Here is a 23,150-nt window from a genome sequence, read left to right as displayed (position 1 = left end):
AGCTAGTGTGGATAGGTTTAGTAAATAATAAACAAGCAAAACCAGTTTTATAAGTGAACACTCCATCAACATAGAGTAGAATCAATTTTGTTAGGTACCAGATTTTACAGCACACATTAAGTATTATAAAATAATACAATGTGTGCTGGGGTTATAAGTTGTTTAAAAAATATGTTTGATTTTAGCAACTATTCTCGCGAATATGTCAGTCATAAACACTCGTCGGAATCATCCTCTTACAAAAAAAGGTTCCTAGCATAGGACATTTATTTTCACGTTTAGAATGTACATGAGTATGTGTCTACAATTTCTGTTTCATACTCGTTCGCTCGTTGGCGCAATCACAAGGAAATATAATGAAGTAGGTAATTGATCGCACAATACATGAGTATTGCACGTTAATTGATATTTGCGAATGTGAAGCCAACGAACAAAAAATACTGACAGTCTGGAAATTAAACTCGTTATAATTTCTATTCAGTCATTGTCACCACCAGTCATTTCAATGTTGTGTTTCGAATCGATATTTCCTTTGGCCCATTGTTATCAATAGACAGCTTTTATAACTAGCGCACAAAATTTTTTATTTCATTCACCAGTTTTCAATAACATCGAGAAAAAAAAATTTAAAAGTTTGTGAAGATATAAAATGAGTACTTTTAACTGGGCGAAAATCGATGCAAAACATAGCGTACCTTTTATACCCCGAGGTGCAGCAGCTAGATTGAAATAAACCTATACAAACAGAGTGGTTTTTATTTTTCAACTTTATTGCACAAAATATGTAAAAGTACAGGCGGTCTGTGCTAAGAACTACCTAACATACATAGAAGACTACATACTAAGTTATTTCTATATTCTTATTAGTTTATAATTTCCATGATGTTGATAGTTATTAATGTATTGTTAGTTAGACTTGAGAAGTTGTTGACGGAGCCATTTGGGTTCAATGTTTCATGCGTCTAATGTGGATTGATTACGTTTTGCTCATAGCTAATTCAGTTGTACATTAGTTTCGACATTGCAGACTAACTAATGATGAATCGAAAATGTTTAACAAATATGGTTTTTATGTACCAGGGTGCATTACACCAGTCAACTTTGTCTAAACGTCAGTTAAAATCAACGTCAAAGTTAATGATGATAAATCGATGATTTTTAACTTAATTTCCTCCGGAAATATTTTTGTAACAGCCGCATTCAGAAGGCCAACACTAGAAACAAAAAAAATATGTTTGGCTCAAGTTTATTTGTCCTCGACTGCAGACTTTTTAGTGAAAAAGGAATAAATCTTCAACTTATCCTAAAAGTAATCATTTCTCAAAAAAAGAAGCAAACGATGAAAGGAAAAGAGTTAAGATGAGAGAATGAAGAAGAAATTAACAGAGCATATGCTTCTACAGGAGCAATTCGCGGTGTGATAGTGGAGCCGGCGTCTCGCCGGTTGGAACCGGTGGAGGCTTTCTGGGGGGTGCCGTATGCTGGGGCGCCCGTGCGACTGGCGCCTCCGCCCCCGCCCCCCTCCTGGCCCGGCACCAGGCTCGCAGACGCTTTCGCATCAGTCTGTCCCCAGAAGTTCCCAGACATATCCAACAAGTAAGTCCATGTTTTTCTTTCATATTGTCAAAATGTTATCTATATTATCGCCGAATTCAGATTTCGATGCGAATGGATTGTAACCAGCACGCAGCACAGTCAATAGACTAATATATATATTAGACGATCTGTTCTGCGTGCTTGTTTAAAATACTTCAATCAACGCTTGAAATAGTCACAGAAATGTATTCTGTTCAGAAGATTTCGGCAAAAATTATTTCATATATCGATAATATCACAAATTAGGGACATTATACTATATAACTCTACTTTTCAGAATAGTTTTAAATTATTTTTATCAGAGTTTTATCTAAGCAACGTCTGCTTACCCAAACAAAAATAAGTAAAATGTTACCAGAAAAAGGTTCGATTACACAACATCTAGTAAAGAGGGATATTTTTCCAGGTGTAATCAGACGCAGCAAGTTACGAACTTTTTCCGAATCGAGCCCGAAGCCATTTTCTGATAACAAAGACAATGCCCCATCTAAATGTAGATTGGCACTCCCCTCTGATTGAAAGGTCACAAAAATATTCAGTATTCTCAGAAATTTATCTGGAAATAATAAATGGTTTCGATTTTCGTCTGGATCCGAAGCAAGAATAACTTTAAACTAGTTTATCTCGTTTGGTCGCTGCTGGAGTTCAATGTTTGAATTATATTCCTGTGATGCTATTTCTTTCTATTTGAAACAGTGGTGGTTTAGTAGATAAATCGCCCATCTGCGAACCAAAAGGTCCCAGGTTCGATTTCGAAGTCGTTGTGTATGTTACATTGCAAATAATGGCCACGACTTTTAACAATAGACAATTTTGTGACAAAAAGAAGAAGATGGGACGTTAAATCTAGAATTCGTAGTTTTTGAATATGAAGCTTCATAACAAAATAAGTTGACCAAAGTATTTTTTTATATAAGTTGATTATTTTTCTGTATAGGAGTGCAGCGCTGTCCAAAATGCCACTGGGTCTATACAACGAGCTGAAAGCCACCGTTCCACTCCTAGCCAATCAGAGCGAAGACTGCCTGTACCTCAACATCTACGTGCCCGGTAGCGGTAAGACTATATGGCATTTGATGACCTAACAACTGCGAAGTACTAGAAGTTTTTACTTATTTACAACGCGTATTTCTACTACATTCACACATCTTAAGAGTGATAGAGACTTTTATTGTACCCGAAGGATTCGAAAGAATTTCCAATTCAGTGGCCATACCTTTCTGTCTCTTCTCTGTCATGAGCTGAATACGCGGCGTGATCACGCAAACATTTAAAACATTAAAATGTCACTCGGTCATCACTTCATATTAAAATTTCGCACTTGAATCGAAACCAATAATCTATGTATTTTGATATAACTGCATTAAAGTACTTGGCCGATGGTATTTTTAGATCTAGAAAATAGAGATCTTCCAGACCAAAATGAATCTTTTTAAAGTCAAATACAACTTTGTAGATTATATACACAAAATACAAAAATTATCCTGCTAAATGAAATAATAAATGTATGAGTTACGCAATGACAATGGATTTTTGATTTGATAACGCCTTCAAAAAAACTAGCAGTTCCTGTTTGAACACAAACAAAACCACACGCTTTACTTTGATGCTGCAAATAAGAATACATTGTAAGTTTAGAAGAGAGAAACATTAACATTAAAATAAAACCATTCCGTCTCACAAAGGCGGTCTTGCCAAAGCAATTTATTCTAGTTCCTCTCATGTTAGTATTGTTTTTTTAGACGTTTGCTAACGATTTACTCCGGTAAGTATTTAAGTAGCATAATACAGTGAAGTAGCATTTTTTAAGTTTGATTTAGTTTCTTTTTTTGACGGTGAAGAGACCCAAGGTGAAGGAGCAGTTGAGGACAGTCAAAACTTAAATTTACAATTAATAATTAAATTTAATTTACTTCAAATCTACTGAAGCAGATAAATATGAAGAAATAGTTACGAGGATAAAATAATCTGACGTATTTTATTCTCCAAACTACTTCCTCATACAAAAAACTATTATTTGTGCACAGGTGCGAGAGGCGTCGAAGCGCCATACGCGGTAGTGGTGTGGGTGGGCGGTCCCTCGCACGAGTGGGGCTCGGCCAACGTGCTCGACGGCGCCGTGTTGGCTGCTCGAGCGCATTTGCTCGTCGTCACTGTTAACTATAGGCTAGGTTTATTAGGTATGACGTTACTTTCTGATTTTACTTCAATTAGGCGACCTCACGACCACAAATAGTCTTTGGTACGATCACGTACGGTAGGCTCACATTATTTTACTTTAATGCCACTAATATCTGACAGTTGCCGCAACTTTTTTTTCTCCTTTAATAAATGTACAACACCCAATACCAAGCACTGAGCTAAGACAGTAACACAAAATCTGACACAACACATCTAGAATCGCAGACAAATAACTGTAACCACAAATACAAGTCACGGAGGTTATCAATTAATAAAATCCTTAATAAAAACCTCTGAGTGGATTTCAATATTTTATTTTGTTGTTATTTCTGGAATCTGACCAGGGACCTTTTTGTTGTCTGTCGCTCAGTACTCGGCTACTTTGTCCAGGTTACTTAACAACCGGCGTGAAGTCGGACGAGGTCCAACAAGCTGGTGGCGCTGCAGTGCTCGACGTGGCTGCGGCACTGACGTGGGTGCAGCGCAATATAGCTGCCTTCGGGGGTGACCCACGAAGAGTCACGCTGGCTGGCCACGCGGCAGGGGCCGGGTTGGCTAACGCGCTGCTCATGATGCCTGCTAGTAAAGGTAACTGTTAACATTGCTTTCTTTTCCGCAATCATTATATCAACATATATACAACTAGATACATAAGGTATCTAGACTACATAAGATTTGTGCACAGGCAAAGTACAACAATCACGGTGAGCATCATTGATGCTTTAATATTACAACCATACCTATCTTCTTCTTCTCCCAATTTGTGTAATAAGATGAAGGAGTTTGTATCGCTCATGTCTTCTTGTCGAGTGTGAATGATAATTATATAATCTTACCAATATATAGCTACGCTTATGACTCAATCATTGGCTTCGTTTATGTATCATCATGCATGACGTCCTTGTAAAAAGTACCAAGTACCTATAAATTAGTACTTTTACCAGTTTACTCTCATTCAGGCTTGGCATCGCGGGTATTGCTGCTAAGCGGGTCAGCTCTCAGTCCAACAGCACTCGCTCCAGACTCGGCTCTGGCTCGAGAGCACACAGCGCAGGCGTTACGGTGTACTCCAGAGGCATCATCTGATGACCACTGGTAAATATAATCACAACATTATGTATAATTTCCAACAATTTTACATTATTTTCATTGACAACTTATTTTTATCTTTAGGCTGAAGGAGTGCATACGTAAACGTCCTCTCGCCGCCTTACTTGCCGTAGAAGCCCCTAGAGCCAGGTTTCTAGCTGGATGGGCGCCTTCAGTACCTTACTTCAAGGAGTCTACTTATCAAGGCCAAGCCCCGACTAAAGCGTTACATTCCAGTGAAGCATTCCTGGAGTGTGCTTTGGCTGTAGTCGTGGCTACTACTGAGAGCTATCAGTATTTCAATGAAGACGATATCAGACACGGCTTCGAGGAGGAGCATAGGTAATTCTGTGATCAAATTCCAAAAATAATAAATAATGGACAGTTTCAAACCAATATCTACTTCTGTATGACTTGGCAATACCGTTTTTGTTTATCCTGTCATAACCAAAGGCATCAACAAGTAAATAATCACAATAACAGATACTGATTCAATATTTTCACTCACAAAGCCACAAATTTTACTATATCTTTATGCTAGGAATCGCATCCTGCGCACATACGTCCGCAACGTGTACCGCTTCCATCGCAATGAGATCTTCGCAGCCATTAGGAACGAGTACACTGACTGGGAGAAACCCATCCAGCATCCCATCAACATCAGAGACGCAACCCTGGAGTCTCTCAGTGACGCCGCGGTAGCAGCACCAGCCCTGAGAGTGGCACAGCTTCACGCGAAAAGAGGAGCAAGGACGTACTTCGCGCATTTCGCACATCAAAGCAAAGATGCGGACTATCCTCAGGTAAAGATTAACTGTTAAACTAACTTAACTAAAAATCTTAAAATAAAAAAAAAATCTTCTCATTCAGCGTCTCTTTGGCATCCTTAAAATATCGCATCGCTGTAGAGCGTCGACACGCAAAGTACATAATTATTATTACTAGTGTATTTACCAGTACGTAGTCACGATTAAACCGCACCGGTAGAATCCAATAAAATATTTCACCCAAGAAGAAAAACCTGCATTAAATTCACTTGCTATTTCAATACAAATAAGGTTCCTAAATTTCAAACAAGTCTAATAATTTATTTCCTTCAGCGTCTAGGAAGTGTTACGGGCGAGACGCTCCCCTACTTCCTTGGCTTGCCCCTCGTCGGTGGCCTACAAGGTTCTCCACGGAACTACTCCAGAGGAGACGTGGCAGTGGCCGAGGCTGCCGTGGCGCTGGTGGCGGCGTTCGCGAAGACTGGTGACCCTTCGCCACGGTCTGACGAGCGACACCATGAGAACAGTGTCGCGTGGCCGAGATATGATCTCAATACGCAGCAATACCTTAGTATAAGTGAGTTTATTTCAGTTTCAAGTCTATATATAATTGGAGATTTTAGGTCTTCAGTGCCGTCATAAGCAAGAAGGACGTAGGTATCCAACCTATTTTGTTCCTAAATTGAGATGTTTGTATTCATTAAAACGGCGCATACAAAAACGTCCAACCACATTACAGTAGTTCTGTACTTTTCTTGTCATTGTTTAAATAGTTTAACATATAATTACTTAGTAGTTTTTAATCACTAAACATGTATGTTCATACTTTACTTTATTTAAATCCCATTAGAACTGAGAGCTCTGTGATCAAAGAAACTAACAATCTTTGTTTCTGTATTTAGAGGTTTAGCTTTGAGATTTGTAGCGAACACTTTTCTACTAATTACTAAACTAGATTAAACGCCAGTTCTTCCAACTTTTTATTTCGTTGCTTCCAGAACAAATTACAGGAATCCTTTGAGAATTAAGTAATGAAAATGTAATAAATTGTTTCATTCATCACAGTTTTATTTGTAGGATATTTTCGGACAATAAAATATTGATTACGCTCTGGTTTATTACCCCGTTCTTTCCTTTCAATATTGTAACCCTTTTTAAATTATTTTTCTATAGTCTTATTTTTGGTAATATTGATTTTTACGGTGAAATTTATGTTGAATCACCGTATTATATTTTCATTCAGTAGCCATTATCCAGAGTATCATTCCGGATTATGGATAATTATTGAAAAAAAATTCTATTTTCAGGTAGGTATGAAATGTTCTATAAGACGATTGATCACCCGTCTGATGCTTGAGCATCCGTAACCAGAAAATAATAACAATAATATGGAAATGTTAAAAATTACTTATTCTAATGAAATAGCATGATATAATCGACGGCTCTAATAATTACTTCTTGTATCAGGCACCAAACTCCGCGTGAAGAGCCACTACCGCGGCCACAAGATGGCGCTGTGGTTGCACCTCATCCCTCAGCTGCACCGGCCCGGCGCCGCGCCCCGACACCACCAGTTCAGATCTCATCCTGACATGTTTGCTGGTAAGTGACATCCTAAATTCTCTGTCTTTCAGTTTCGCGACGCGTGTACCGAGTTACTTTGGAGGCTTTGACGCCGAGAAGCCTGGGAACGGCGCAAATATATAAATATGAAATTTTTGACGGTGTGCCTGTAATTTTATAATGTCCTGTAATTATGTAATTTTCGAATGCATGACTTAACGCTAACGCTATGCATGGTTTTACGCCCATTAGATTCAAGTGCACTCGTAATTTTATAGTCACAATTACTTGATTTATATAAAATGGGAGATTTAAAAGAGTATACATCAGTATATCCTAAACTTTTACTTACAAATTAGTAGGATATAGTCAATTCCCTATTTCATTATGCAGTTTACGGCCAGCCATAAATTCAGGCAGTTAAAAAGGATCCGGCCAATTAATTTGAGTTCGGCGCAATTCGTCAGCGATTCGAAGCTTCGTAGTGTTTCCAACATCTATTGGAGTCGTAATGAGGGGGGAAGTGCCACTAATGGCGACGTAACAAGACGCTCGCTATTTGCCGGCAGCGGCCCACTTACAATGATATGATCCGTATCCGTTATAGGTAGGTTTCGAAGTTTAGGGTAAGGGACTGCTTGCCAGAAATCAAGATTTAGAGTCTATCAAATTGGGAGTCAAAAGTTTTGCAAATTATTGAGATATAGTATGGGCAATATATTTGCAAAGTGATCAGACCAAATTTCTTTAAAAAACATAAGACTGAACAAAATTTATGGGATGAATAGCTGCCGCCAGTAATACTTTTGAGGCAAAATCTCTTCTCTGATCTTTCATAATAAAAGCCCGATTAGCATAGATACCAATTTCAATATTTTATACAAACTTAATGTACAAACAGTACGGAAACAATTAATTTCACAATCATCCCCGCAAGTCCCCCATATTGGCGAGCCACGCCATTTAATTACTTATTTTTTTTATTCATAGCTTCATCAAGCCGCGAAATATCATGGACAATTAAACCTTCGCAAATTGAGTTTTGTGATGGAATTTTCCATTTATGTCCAAAGTTATGTTTTGGCCGTAGTAAATTAAAACAAATAGTTACAGCTTGGCTATAGGGTTGTTACAACAAAAGTGTGTAGCTAATAAATTTTATAATTAGCAACATATCGACGTTGAGATTGTAAAGAAATTCATGAACGGAATGATAAATTTTAAAATCGGAGACAGTAAACTACTAATTTACAACATCATCGTCCAACTTATGACAAGAGGGCAAGAAACTCTCATAGATATTCTATGCCAATGAAACTTTAACTTTGTAATGAAGTGAAACTAAGGCATGGGTACTGAATAGCACTTTGTAGTGTACCATAATAACGTGTATATAACCTAGTTCTTTGAGAGTTGATATTTGCGAGACGTACTTACTTGTGCAGCTTTTTATTCGTCGTTTCATGGACCATTACGAATTTTACATAAACCTTGAATAAGAAATTCTTAAAATATAACCTTTATTTTACCAAGCACAAGTTTTTATATCTCGATTTGTCTTTCAATAGGCAACATAAGAATGAATGCTTATCGACTCGCTTTTGAATGAACATGGAAGTAAAATCTGGTAACCCTATGCACTCCGCATGTCCACTTCAGTCCAATAATGAAACTGTCATTGGAGGTAATTTCATCCAAAGCTATTGTTTATCCCGTGGCAGTTCCAAGCGAAACTCATTCACTGTCCAGTCGAGTATCCTGCATGGATTCTATAAGCTCTACGTGGCAGTAATAGCAGCGAAATTTCAGTGACTTTATATTTATTGATGTGGTTTTATGTGTACCTCGTTGGTTACTCGATGGCCGTTCCAAATTAAACACGTCATTTGTACTTCTTTGGTTAACCTCAATTGGAAATTGCCGTATAGGATGAAATATTGTTTTAAAATTGAGTTTTATATTAATTTTCAAAGTGGACAAGTGGAAAGTGGTGGTAAAATTAATTAAAACTCCAACATTATTCAAAATGGGAAAAAAATTTTAAGTAATTGCTATCATTCATTGATGTAACAAAAATATTTATGAAATTAAACAAATATGAAACAAAATATACGAATATAAAAAGCAATAATAAATAGCGGACATCAATAATTCCAATATCAAAAACTTTATAATAGTGTTTCGGAAATGATTGCGCATTATATTCTGGGATTCGACAGCAAATGAATGATGAGGTAGATAATAAAGCGGGTATTTAAAGGCGAAATGATCGGAGATCTTCGCGAAATGATCGAGGGTCTTTGGAGGCATCTTGTTATTAATTGTCTCTCAGATTCCGCCATAATGAGCGCTGTGTAAAGAATGACACGATCGCAGGAACGAACAATGGTGCTGGAGCTATTGTGGCGGCGCCCGCGGCAGGGTTACCGGGTTGAAAGAAATTCTTTGGAAATTATTCTCTTTGTGGGCTCACAATTTATAGGTACAAAAAAGTTTTCATTCTAAGTTTTAATAGGTTAGCCTACCTATGGGTAGTATCACGTATTGTATGATATGTCATACAATACGTGATAATACCAAACAGCCTACAATAAATTGATAACACAAACCCAGAAAAATTCAGAACTACTGTTATCTGTAATCACAAGTACATATTTTATATTTACAACATCTTATTTACAACAAATTAATTATATAATATCATTCTTTTCAAAGCGACATTCATAAACGATGGAAATGGAAATCTCACAAGAAAGCTCTTAGGTTTTTGCAAGATTTCCATCAATTTTATTAATTCATATTAGAAATACTCAGAAGATATGACGTTTCAAACATGTATTAATACATGTTTATAAATTTTTCTTCAACAATATGTCAGACTTACAAATTTAGTAAGCACTTATCAAGTAGCCGTCAGCCCTGGCCCCGGGGCTTCCCCGCTACTGTGGCCACACAAAGCGACACCGATACTCTTTTGTGCGATTACCTTCGAATAGAACTTTCTTCCTGGAGTCCCGTTTTCTTTGGGCCCAAATGTAGCTGTGCTTTTGTTAATTTTTCTTTTGTTAGTTTTAGTAGATTCTGTCATTTAGTATGTCCTTCTTCAACGTTTGTAAATTTTTCAAGTTTAAGCATTTATTGTTTATCTTCATCTTGTATATTCTGAAAAAGATCTCTGAGTTTTTATTTATTTGCTCTAATAAAAGTAGATCTGATGGTAGTTTGGTTTATCGACCTAATGTAACTTTGGAGTAGCGGTGGTTCGGTTGATAGAAATCTATTGAGTATCTACTAAAAGAATAATGACATATATGAAAAAATTATCAAATTTAAAGTTGTTTTCCCTTTTTTCGGTTATATCTAGTGTCCAACACACTTTTGTTCGACTAGAGTTATCTCTAGTCGAATAAGAGTGTTGGATCAATTATTTTGACGTTAACTTAAACCTGCGCATTGCCGTCGTCTAGACAAAATGGCGTAAAGGAAAGGTCAAAGTTTACTGGTGCTACTAAATCTGACTTCGACAATAAATAAATAAATTAAATAAAAATCTTTACATCCATCAACTTTCAAGTAAACGGCAAGAGATTTGACTTCCATCTGACAGAATCAATCTCAATTAAAAATTCTCGCATATTAATTTTAGACAATGTTCATAAAATTGACAACGTTATATCGAACGGCAGATAATATTTTGGTGTACAAGATTCTTGCTGCTAAAATGTAACTCAGATAACCGAAGCCCCATTTCAGGGCTCTGTTTCCGGGTTCACTCGCGAGTACAATAGCGACACACACCTCCACACAAAGGATACCTTCACTTTACCTTTTAACTTTTATTTGTTTTCTCCCTCTTTTTCTGGTCTTTGCTTTGCTTATTTTTAGTAACATCGTTTACGTCACGAGATTATCTCAACATAAAAAGGGAACGAGTAAGAATTGTATTTCGTTACGTTTGTGAATATTTATAAAACATACATTATTATTTGTATAAATCTACAACCTAAATCCTTTACTAAAGTAAAGGAGAAATATTAAGTTACAAATGTAAAACATATTTCGATCTGTCCAGTTACTATAGGTATTTTGTTATGAAAAGTTAGTTCAATATGACTTTAACGAGAAGTGAGTCAACATTTTGATTTAAAAGATAAACATACTGTGGATAATGTTTGCGGACCTGAAGGATTTGTAGGCCACTTATTGTCTTCGAAAAATCCTGCTAAACCTTCCTAGAATTTATGTTGTAACACCGCAAAATGAGATTCATCATGTCTTCATTCAGCAGCAGACATTTAAGTTTAACCAACATACTTGCAATACACAATTTACAAACTAATAAGAACATCATTTACATCTCAATCTCCTATAGTTATCCAAAACATATACATCAAGCTCAATATATAGTCACGTTTAGTTAATATCTCTGATCTGCTAAGGTATTCTCGTCACGGTGCAAGTGGTGCGAAGAAGACGAAACTAGCATGTCAAGTAAGCCCGTCGGAGCTCGCCATAAATAAAATTATCGTCTGACAGATAGCAGCCGCGAACGGCTCAACTTTTATGTGCTATTAAGTGTGATTTAGTGTAGCGATCGGCGTGAAGTTGAAACTTTATTATTATGACCAGTCTGGATGGTAAATGAGGAGAATAATCTGCTGAATGGATAACAATGTAGTTCACGTCATTCCTTACACGATTTAGCTAAAATAATCTTTCTATGGAACAATTTTTACTGTTGAGGCTAATAAATAAAATAAATCGTGTTTCAATATAATTTTTCATACTCTTAGATTAGTATTATAACCAACAAATGTGACTTGAAAGTGTTATTTTCCAACAGGTGACATATTCCCCGAACTATACACGACAACAGCGGCTATTGACGACGAGGAAGACAGCACCGAGGCTGAAGACGAACCACCCGATGTAGAAGAATGCGAGCCTTCGCCGTCTCCGCGGCCGGCACTGTCCGCGCTTCCTGCGCCGCGACCCACGCCCAGAGAGGATTCTTTGACGCTGGACTCACAGTATTACAGGTAAATTTCTCTCTCTCTCATTTCCCCATGTTCGTGGTTCCGTTTGAGACCTAACAAAAATTTAAAAAATGCTTTCTAATTGTATTAAATCATAGGATACAGAAAGCATTAGGAACTTCCATATATTTTTTAACATCTGTCCTGTTATAAATACAGCACAAGTTCAACCCCTCAGTAATTTGCCAAGCGCGAACACCAATAAACTTTGACATACGATATGGCCCCCTAAACTGCCTTCCAAAAGAAACAGACATAACAATAACGATCCACAACAGCCATAAGCCATAAACGTCAAACCATAATTATAATGTTGCATTAACCTCGATTCACAAGATGACAGGCATTTGTTTATTTCATCGTTGAAGACACAGAGTTTGGAATACTAAGATAGAACTATCCAAGAAAAGTCACTTTATAACTCCCATTAGCAATCCTTCAAAACTCTCTCACACTAGCATCGAATATCTTTTCCCATTTTAAATTTCGTATGATTTATGATAAATATAAAAGATTTAAAATTTCACTTCTGTTTTGATTATTATCCGATATTTTTTTATTCGTGGAAACATACAAGATTGAGGATTAATGGTTGTTTTCTGCCACAAAAACCGTTTTATACTGTTGGTGTTTCAACTTTGCTCGTAACAGGTTAATTTTAAAACCCTCTTATTCATCTCATCATTATCTGGAAAGCATTAGCGTTAACTTCTATATTTGGAATCAGGAATTTGCTGAGTAATCCCTCAATATGAGTTAACTGATAAACTTTTACGGTCGGTAGCGTTTGCATGTAAGATAGATCTCGTAGCAATCTTGCTAATGTGTTTACCTCCATGTTTACCTTGCAGATCGTCCCTTCTGTGTACAGACGAGTGACTTCTGACGTTAATGTATACCGTTGTTTGTTAAAATCATTGCCATTGAAACTTTTAATAAACACTAAGTTAATATTATGATAAACAGGAGTCTATTTATTATCGTACTAAACATTATAAATAACAGCCGTTACATACAGTTTCTTTTACAAGAAATCTAAGATACCTTTACGCGAATTTAATGTGATCGGTCATCATTGTTTCATATAATAGACACTCTAGATATGTCAAATTGATGTGATGATTAAAAACAAATTTGTAATTACAACAACTAAAAATATTAGAAACGTATTAACTGAAGATAGTTAAGTACTATTGAGTTGTGCTCTAGGGTAGGAAATAGCACTGGGCCTAAGAATAAATATATCATTTGACTTTAGTTCATGTCAACTTTATGCGATGTTCTCCGCGTTAAAGTAGCTCGTATTCCGTGGGTAACACGACACGCGTAACACGACATCACAAATGAAATCGCGGCCTACTACGTCGCAAATAAATGAAAGAAGCGCGTCTGCTCCATCCCGTTGTCTCACGAACATCGTGTAACTGTGCCAACCCTCAGGGTCGCCAGTTGCCAGTTTTTCCGCCGCCTGAATGCCATAATGGATGGCGTGGAGTTTCACTGAATTAACCGGACTTTCCTCCGCTGAGCGAGAAATGAGACTCGTTTTTCAAATTCGCACCGGGATATTTGTATTTTTGCAATAAATCATCCGCGGCCGGACTGGAGAGCTTTTGTTGATTTTTTAATGGAGCTGATATAGGTTTTATTTAATTACAGTTCGAGTTTATAGTCCGGACGTTGACTTATGTGGTAACTAACTTTGTTTGTGTAACTCCTTTCATTAGTACAGTTATTTCTTTCCGGGTGACACCAAGTTAGCTACATATTTACCCTCAAACATTTTTACATGGTGTGTTCAGTAACGAGACCCTGAATCTAACAAATGCAAAAGCATTTCAGCAATCCTAAACCTTGAGATATAAAAGGATGCATGTGTGGAGGAAGAAGCATTTCCAAGGATATAAAGATCCTAGCAAGTTGATAATCAATAGTCACTGTCATTCCCAGGGCCTACAAGAATATTAATAATTGTTTGTGAATCATTTCTAATTGGAACGTCAAGACTAACTGATATTATTTTACTTTCAAAACAGCTACACAGTGGCTCTCGGGGTGACGGTCGGTGCTGGTTGTTTCCTCCTGGCACTAAACGTGCTGGTCTTCGCGGGGATCTATCTCCAGCGAGGACGGCGGCGAGCCAACCATCGCAGACCCAGGAGAGAAGGTCGAGAGTTCAGAAATCATTATTATTTTTACAGAGTTGTGTTTAGTTTTACTAGAATCGTTTTCTGAATGTAGCACAATAAACTTTATATGTGTTTTCGACTACGCTGTTTTGAAATTTAATACTTTTTGAAAATCTATAAAATGACAACTTCGCAAAATTACAATTATGTAATGGTACTTACCCAAAATGATTACGTAATAAAACGATATAAGCCCATCGAAATTTGCCAAGTTCGATTTGCTTTGACAAGGATTTCGCTTCCAGTGAAACTAATATTTAACTCCAACAGTTGCGTCACAGGTTTCAAAGAATTTCTTGCGATATTGAGCTGGAATATTAATCAGGACATAAATTAGTAATTAGAAACGAATACTGGTGTTACAAATTTACTATATTTGGATTAATATATAATGTGGATGTAGATGATGACAACGCTTGTAATGTATGCTGATGTCGTTAATAATAATGAAGTTGAAGCTTTGGTTTTTTTGTAGGAAGCACTAGCAGTCGCACTCGGGCCGGCTCTCTAAACTGTGAACCATCGGTATCAATGGCCTCGCCTCGAAAGAGCACGCTTAAGGTACCGATATCTTACAACTAAGTTGTAATTCAAATTCCTAATGTAATGAGTATTTTAAATGACAGTGATATGCCACATTTATTTACGAAAAAGTACACTGCGCTTTTTAATACTTCGAAGCCTGTTTCAATTCATCACAAGGAGCTTGGTCATAATTTATTATTTAAGTGTATTTTCTTTGACTCCCTTCTAACCTACTAACCACACATTGACTCCCATCTAACATGTTAATCGATTTCCACAGCGCAGCAGCGAGTCGGAACTGAAAGAAAGACCAGCCAACGTCGCTCCGCCCGCAAAAAAACGCGTCCAAATCCAGGAGATCTCAGTGTAGATGAGTTTTGAGCAAGGACTGAAAGTTATTGCTTTAAAATGAAATTAAAGTCAAAATTCACGATGTATTGCAAAGACCGTGGATCACAATCGCTATCAGATGGTTTCTTTAAGAACCACGTGAGTTTTATTGGATACATTTGGGATGATGACGGTGTGCAAACTGTTCTATTAAGTAAGTGAGAATAAAGACATTATAGTCTAATTTGTGTGATGTAAAGTGAACTATGAACAGTGGTGTAGTGTTTACGTGAGTATCAACAAAGAGCATAAAGGATTAACCAAAGACACGTTACTGTTTCAGTCACATTAACAGATCATTACGTGTATTTGGTATAACATTTTCGTATAGACATTGAATCACATTCCATGTTTTTAAATATCACAGATATTCATCTACGTATTGAAGGTTTTAATTATGGATAGGATTACAAGTGAAATATTGCAGTAGCCAATTATTAAAGTCTACAAAAAATTGAGACAAAACATTGAGAAGCTCTTTTTTCCATGAAAACACTGGATTGCATGCTTTTTCAAAAGAGATTTGATTCTCGATCAAGTCATGTTGATAATTCATTATTGAAATTTAAAATACAGGATTGTCCTTGTTTATTTACGTTGTATTCATTACCAATTAAAATGTAGTCTGAAGAGAGGAAGAGAGGGTTTTCAATGTTAAAAAGTCTATTGTAATATATTTCTGAAAACACAAAGATACATTATGTATATGGCTGAATATTTTAGTGGTGAATGATACAAGTTTAATGTAGAAAGATTTATTCACAGGATTGTTCATTTATTTGTTCAGTATGAATGAATGAATATGGAGAAATTATACTGAGCAAATATAATTGGGTTGCTCGGAAAATATTTATGTTTCTACTACATACACTGTGACCGCATGCATATTATTACCCGGCGTCCTAGTTAAGCAACAAATATGCCAAGGCTGCGCGACATAGCAACAACGTCAGACGTATCTAAGTACATATTTACATGCATATTGCTTGTCTTGTCACGTGTTGTTATCGTAATCTTCCACATATGAATAGCGTAGCACAGCTCGCAGTCGCCCAATGAGGACGTCGGGTTACGATCAAAGCTGCGATACTGTGACCTATGAGGTCGGGTTTCACAGCCGGAGGAAATTCGATTTAAAAGTAATACTTTAAGTGCGGGCGAGCTCCCAGACGGCTTGCTCATGTAACCGCGTATCTGCTAGGACTTGCTCCTGTGTATCTACCTCCCGACTGAGGGTGATATTTCTGAACTGTAGCTCATCGAAAATCTGTGTGGAATCTCCGTATTTACCAGTTTTTTAAGAGTTCATTCAATAAATGCACTGAAGTTTCGATTTCGTCTTAATTATTACGTTTTCGGAAGTAATTAACAGTAATGGTAAATTAGTCACAGCAAAAAGTTTAAAGTGAGAGTTTGTTCTAATTTTTGGCAGTGAGACATTTTTCCAAATTGAAATTAGATAAGGGATGAAAAAGAAATCCCTCAAAAAACCCGAACATCAACATATAATACGTTTTGCAGTGATGGGTGTCTGTAACCTGTTTCACATTATACATTCTACCATAGTACCTGTTTCTATTGTTAAAATAATTATTATTATATAACATATGTCTATATTGAGAATAAGATTCTGTTTATAGATTAAAGTCATTATATCATTTATTCCAAATATATGTATAGATCATTGTTACTTTATCTTCTTAGTTAAATATATAGACCAATATGGTATATGTTCGTATATACAAAGTTTTCGAGCTGTTGCATTGCAATGGCAATATGTACATAGTACACTCTAAGTTTATATCTATACTAATGTAAATATTAGAATTGACGTCATTATCTGTGCGACGGATGCTCGTCTGTAAAGGTTTTTAAAATAAAGACCATTTTTTCCTGAATTTCGTTGTTTTATTTCGTTTTGACACCAACAAATAAAATGTGCTTATTTCAGGCAACAAAAATCATGGCCTTATTAAATATACAAGTTTTGATGATATAGAAGAATATTCTCAATGTTTACAATAAAGGAATGTACAATTAATATATATTTCTTGCTAACGAATCAAGAATGAAATGCTAACGTGTATCTATAAAAAGCTTCTTTTACTAAATTATTATTTTGTACAATGATATCCTAAAATGGTTATTGATTTCCATCTACGCAATTTTATCCAACTGTAGACAAAGTCAAAAAGCAAACGTACTTTATCAGATCATGAAAATTCATCGGAAATGGCGTGGGCGTGCGCACACAACGACAGCGCCCCCTAGCGGTGATTTAGCAAAACACCGATATTTCACGGGAAAACTTTTAATGCGTTCCTTTACACGCAGCTCCCGAAATTAACTATTTCGCCGCGCTCCGACAAAATTATATTCTTTATTGTTCCATACTTTAAGGGAATATTTTAAAAGGAACACCTCTTTTGTTATCTTTAATTTTTCAACTTTTTTGCTGAGTTTCGTAAGAAGATAAAGTATCATTTAGGGTTTTGATAAATCGCGCCGGGACGGAAGAAGTAGGTCAGAGTTTAAGCCTGGCTTTGTGAAGAGCAAGTTTTACGATGACATTATTGTTTTGACTCGAAGGGGTTGACAATGTTAATAATTTAGCTGAAACAACTATATTGCGAAGATTGACTTTACAAAGGAAAACTTTCATACATCAAAGTTGGGAATGACGATGTAGTAACTATGATTACTAAAGTTGAAATTACAAGTGTGCAGTATACTTACAAGTTGACACCTTAATAACATTCTTACTAAATATACATACATAAAAACATACTTATGTCTCGAGATCTAGAAAACGACTAATGGTAGAGTTTTTGGGACGATATGAATCGATGGATCTTGTAATTTCATAATATAATTTTTACAAAACTTATTTTGAATGATATCAATAAATATAAGTCCATATTTTACGTTATTCCGAAACTTTGGAATGGTGAATTCAACAGGTTCTTACAACGCCTTTGAAGACCTGTGAGTGACACGGGTCATCGCCGACCCTCGTCATCAGCAGCATACAGCCGGACATTGTACTCTTCACGGTCCAATTATGTTGCTATCTACAAGCCGACGAAATTGTTTATAGTTTTACTATTTGGGCTGTGAGATTCACGATTTGTATGAACTTCCACACCAAGTACCATTAGTTATTGCAGGTATTAAATGTAAAGTTATATTGATTTTGTGTCTCACCATAATTGACCGCTTACTGTCATAATAATACAATAATCTGTAGAGAAACTAAACAGGATACAAATAGAAAGGAACGCAAGGAAAGTTCTTAGCCACAGTAACAGCCGTTGCGTCTTAGCTAGTGGATTATGAGAAAAACATAAGTAAGAGGTAAGATCTACCAACAATCAACAGTAAGAAGACAAAAAATATATTTAATGTGGTATAACAACATACGTCCGAAGAAGAAGAACGAAATCATCAATCCTGATTATCCAAGCTACCTCTATGAAGCGACGCAACGAGCGTTCACATGGAAACGGGGTCGTGTTCACAACGCGCGCTGCACTGCGCGCCGCGCACGAACAACTGTAGAATATATCTGTTACTACTATATCTATGACGCTAATGTTTCTTGAAAACTACCAATATGTGAGCATTACATTGATATCTTTAAGAAACTAACCTAAGAAATTAACCTTATAGGTAATTCTATGAATAATTCTTTGGCACACGACAAAAATATTTTGTCATAATTGATTTTTGGCATACGGGTAAATGTGGTATAATTATATAAGTATAATTATACATTATGACTTAAATTTTTAAGCTTGTAAACAGAGACCTGTCATTGAACTCAATTGTGATACATACTCATAATAGCCAATAAATGCAAATTTAATTCAGAAATGACCAGCGACTCCCAATTCAAGTTAACGCAAGCCTCTGACCTGATTGATGATCTTCCTTCTGTTGCTGGAATCTTGCGCTCACTATTCGTAGTCTAATCATAAATTAACTGCGCTGTTATTGGATCGGCTTGCCATAGACTATGTAGGTGGGTAATAAAATAGGAATAGATAAGAAAGAAGAAGGTGATTGTGTTTTGTTCGCTTCACAAATTCTTCAAATTACATCCTCTCTCATCCTGGCGTGTTCCCAGTTACATTCGGAGTCGAGACGCTCCGAAGACCGGGTTCGCGTAAAAAAATCAGCCATTAAATTTTGTAGATTCGGATATGCATTTATAACCGGCTATCAGTGCCATCAATGCCTATCAGTTATGTCACAAGTATCTGTCCCTTAGTCGCCTCGTACAACATCCACGGGAGGACGCACAGCACACGCCACCAAATACTCGTTTCCCCTTTTTTCTATCGGAACCCATTCACCACCAGGCGAGGTAAATAGCTAACATATATTAAATCGTGACAGGTCTATAGGCTCTAAAAATCTATGGCGTTCGCTCAATAAAACGCCTGGAAGGAACATTCGCGATTGTTCCACTTAGTTCCGCTCCATCGCGGCTCGATTCAGCTCTTTGTTCTATTTCCACAACTGCCCGGTTGTTTTGTCCCTGCCCTTTCGAATTTAATCCCATTGTGGACATATTGTTCCAAAGAGGCTGAAGCAAAGATCGTCTAATTAGCAGACTCGATTGAAGTTGTTTCGTTTCTGTTTGCGTCTGTCAATAAATATTTGCATTGTTTAAAAATATTCTGTTTAGCAAAGCAAAGGTTTTGGTTGCTGTTTATTTAGTGAATGGGAATAAACATGCCCATCACTGACCACAGAGGTCGTCAAAAAATTTTATAAGTATACAACGCTACGTAGAGCAAATATCAAACTTTTATCTTGTCAACTGTCCAAACTCAGTTAACAGCGAAAAAATACTGCCCTACAAATAAATAAATAATTCAATGAATAAATTTTTAAAATTTTTTATGAGGAAGGCTATCTGCAAAAGCAACCACTTTAACCTTCGTCTTACCCAGTCGTGTGGCTCACTAGCGACACTTTACGACATACTAATTAATAGTTAAAATCGAGGCTTGTATGCAAGTGACTACGGATATCGATCTACCACCACGCTTTGTTCGCACTCAGCTTGTTATACCATATGAGTGTGGCTCAAAGGCTGTCACCGCTCGCTGCCGAAGCTTGCCGAATATAGCTTTGAACACGTCGGCTTTGGGAGTTTAACTTAAACTATACACAATGTAGAAAAACAATGAAGAAAAGCTTTTTTTTTTACTTTGATGCCATTTTGCAGCAGTTTAGTTTGATAGCAAAGACCATTTCTAGCTAGCAATAAACAAAATAGGTTAAAAGAGGGTTTTCAAAAGTAGCTATTTTGGCAGATCTAGTTGAAGAAAAACTTCGAGATGAAACTAAACCAAGGAATCCAAAGAGAGGTGGAGATATTATTATAAGATTTCTATGACCATTTCTCATTGCAATGGAATGTGATGGTCTATTCACATAAATAAGAAAAACTATGAAAGTGGGCAAATTATCAGGCTGTAATAAATTAAAATTGTTAACGCTGACAGAGACTATGGAAGTCCTTTTGGTATATAATGATACGGCACATACAAATACAACGTCGGCTTAAGTAACAAAAGCCCAAATTAAATACCAATAACATTTGATCTATTTGCGACAACAATTCAATTTATCTTTCGCAAACAAACAAATAAAACAAAACAATTGACAGCGTGGGAGAAAAAGAAAAACAAACGAAATGTAGCGATCAGACAGGGACAGCGAAAATAGATGAAATCTTCCGGCGCGTGTGCGGTGTGTGTTGAAAGGAGATCCGCAGATAAATTAGGACTTTTCCACCATTATGCTAAATAATTAAAGTTTAATTTAGCCAAGTAAAATAATCTTAATAAGTATCACTGCTGGTTGTAACTCACACTGCTTAGTAACTAATATGTACAAAAATCCCCGCAAACATTTGGACTGAATTTGCGTTTGGTTTGGTCAAATATTAATTTCAAATGAGCAGATACTTTAGTCCTAAATCAAATGTGAAATTACGGAAATATGCTGTTTGAAATCATTGTTGCATCATAACTAATTCAATCTCGCTACCAATAAAATAGTTACAATTTAGAAAATAGGTCAGATTACAAACATAGCAGACTGCATTGCGATCAAGTCACTGCCACAAACAATGTAGTCGTTCAGTCATTGTAACGTAGGCGCAGGGAAGATAGGTCAGTGGGACAACCAACACTACGTTTGCACTTCTCTGCTCGGTCAGCAGAAAATTTTCAACGTTGTTTTTTGATACTACGCCAAAACACAACTTCCGGACTCCAGACTACCTACTGCGTTGGCAGTTACTACATCTAAATCCTTAGCGAACGAAACTGTGGCAGCTTCTGCATTATTCAGTGACTGAGAATGGCTTCGAATGCCTTTGAACTACGGCTGGTAACTGTCACCATTCTGACAACATATTTGTACACAGGTCTGGGTAATCTTCGTGTTGATTCATGCTTTTTCAGTGTTCAGATCCCACATAAATTATGGGCTTGTCGGTAAATTTGTTAAGTCGTTTCTTACCTGCGCTTTGAAGTAAGTAATAAATAAAACTTTGGCATCATTAAGTGATGTATACACCTAGTGTAATATTTTTTTATGCCACGAAATATTATAAGCTCCCATGAATGATTTGTGATTGTCACTTGGTAAGAAATTGGTAATTTTAAAATTACTGTCAATGAAAAATATAATATGCGCAACTTGTATAAAAAATATTATCCTTAGAATATATAAAGGAGTACAGCAGAGCGTTGTAGATATTAGAATGATGCCATCTGAAAATAATCACATGGCAGATGCGCCCGGTGCTCTACAACACAATACATTACAATATAGTTCTGCAGCGTGATATCGAATTCCCCGATTCAATACGAGACAATGATTCGCCACTCTATCGGGAGTAGCGTTTATTTTGAGCGCAACTGCACGTGTACCACTACCTACCTGCAATAAAATACTTTATTCAACTTAGGATCATATACCTACATCACTTAATGACGTAAGAAATTAGTTAAAGTCTACCGTCGACTTTCACAGCCCAGGTGAAGATGAACCCACGCTTCTATCTAGCCGGAACAGTGCGCTTAACCATCATGCTTGTTCTCGAAAGTTCAGTGGTTAAGAGCACTGTTGTGTTCGGTCGAATTAATTCATTTATTAACGTTTTACGCCGCAGTGTTATTTTCATTACAGAATAGATTAAGTTCGGTACTTGGGTATTTCAATAAATGGCGTACCTAGTAGTGAAATACACACAGAATATCTACGATACATTTACCCGACATAGCCCAGCTTTGCCAGCGAAGCTTGCACACACTTGAGTTTGGTAGTGTTTGCACGCTGCGTTGCTCGGGACAATTGGATTTGAGAGCGTTTAGCTATTGTTAAACTAGAGATGTTACAGATATGGTACTCTAGAGCGATACAGCCAACTTCTTTGAGCAAAAAATGATAATTTTAAAAAGTGATTTGGTATGTTTTCTAAAGTATTATAGGCATTTTTTAATAAATAATATTTTGATGCCGCATACAGTGTCAGTTTAGGTATTTGTTTCATAAGAATGAAGAATCAATTCATGTATTTGTCAGATATAACCGTCCGGTAGCGGGTGGTTCCGCCCTAGAGTGTAGACTCTAGAGGCTCTCTCTCTATTCCTCGCGCGGATGTCGTACGAGGCTACTAAGTGACACAAAGCTTAATCTATGGAAAAAACGACGTAAAACGATTTATGATATTTTGAGATGAATGATTTTAGATCGCATCTTCTAAATATATTCGTATTTTCTTCTTCTAA

At 36.6% G+C, this 23,150-nt stretch overlaps 1 protein-coding gene across 3 annotated transcripts in view; it reads left to right on the top strand.

The window, feature by feature from the left end:
• LOC128671739 (neuroligin-1-like) overlaps positions 1–17,224 on the top strand; it is an 86,252-nt gene extending 69,028 nt beyond the window's left edge. For 2 of the 3 annotated variants that reach the window (XM_053748512.1, XM_053748679.1), the window contains 13 exons: positions 1,404–1,596; positions 2,534–2,652; positions 3,624–3,776; positions 4,168–4,365; positions 4,737–4,872; positions 4,951–5,208; positions 5,408–5,669; positions 5,967–6,210; positions 7,101–7,235; positions 12,040–12,235; positions 14,269–14,399; positions 14,897–14,982; positions 15,232–17,224. In XM_053748512.1, the coding sequence (XP_053604487.1) occupies positions 1,404–1,596; positions 2,534–2,652; positions 3,624–3,776; positions 4,168–4,365; positions 4,737–4,872; positions 4,951–5,208; positions 5,408–5,669; positions 5,967–6,210; positions 7,101–7,235; positions 12,040–12,235; positions 14,269–14,399; positions 14,897–14,982; positions 15,232–15,327 (2,207 nt within the window). In that variant the 3' untranslated portion in view covers positions 15,328–17,224. Of the gene's footprint in view, positions 1–1,403; positions 1,597–2,533; positions 2,653–3,623; positions 3,777–4,167; positions 4,366–4,736; positions 4,873–4,950; positions 5,209–5,407; positions 5,670–5,966; positions 6,211–7,100; positions 7,236–12,039; positions 12,236–14,268; positions 14,400–14,896; positions 14,983–15,226 lie in introns of all 3 variants that reach the window. The other variant, XM_053748595.1, reaches the window with a different exon arrangement.
• Positions 17,225–23,150: the final 5,926 nt, after the last annotated feature.

Source organism: Plodia interpunctella, chromosome 1 (assembly GCF_027563975.2).
Source record: "Plodia interpunctella isolate USDA-ARS_2022_Savannah chromosome 1, ilPloInte3.2, whole genome shotgun sequence".
Classification (NCBI taxonomy): domain Eukaryota; kingdom Metazoa; phylum Arthropoda; class Insecta; order Lepidoptera; family Pyralidae; genus Plodia; species Plodia interpunctella.
This window is presented reverse-complemented; position numbering and strand designations above follow the sequence as displayed.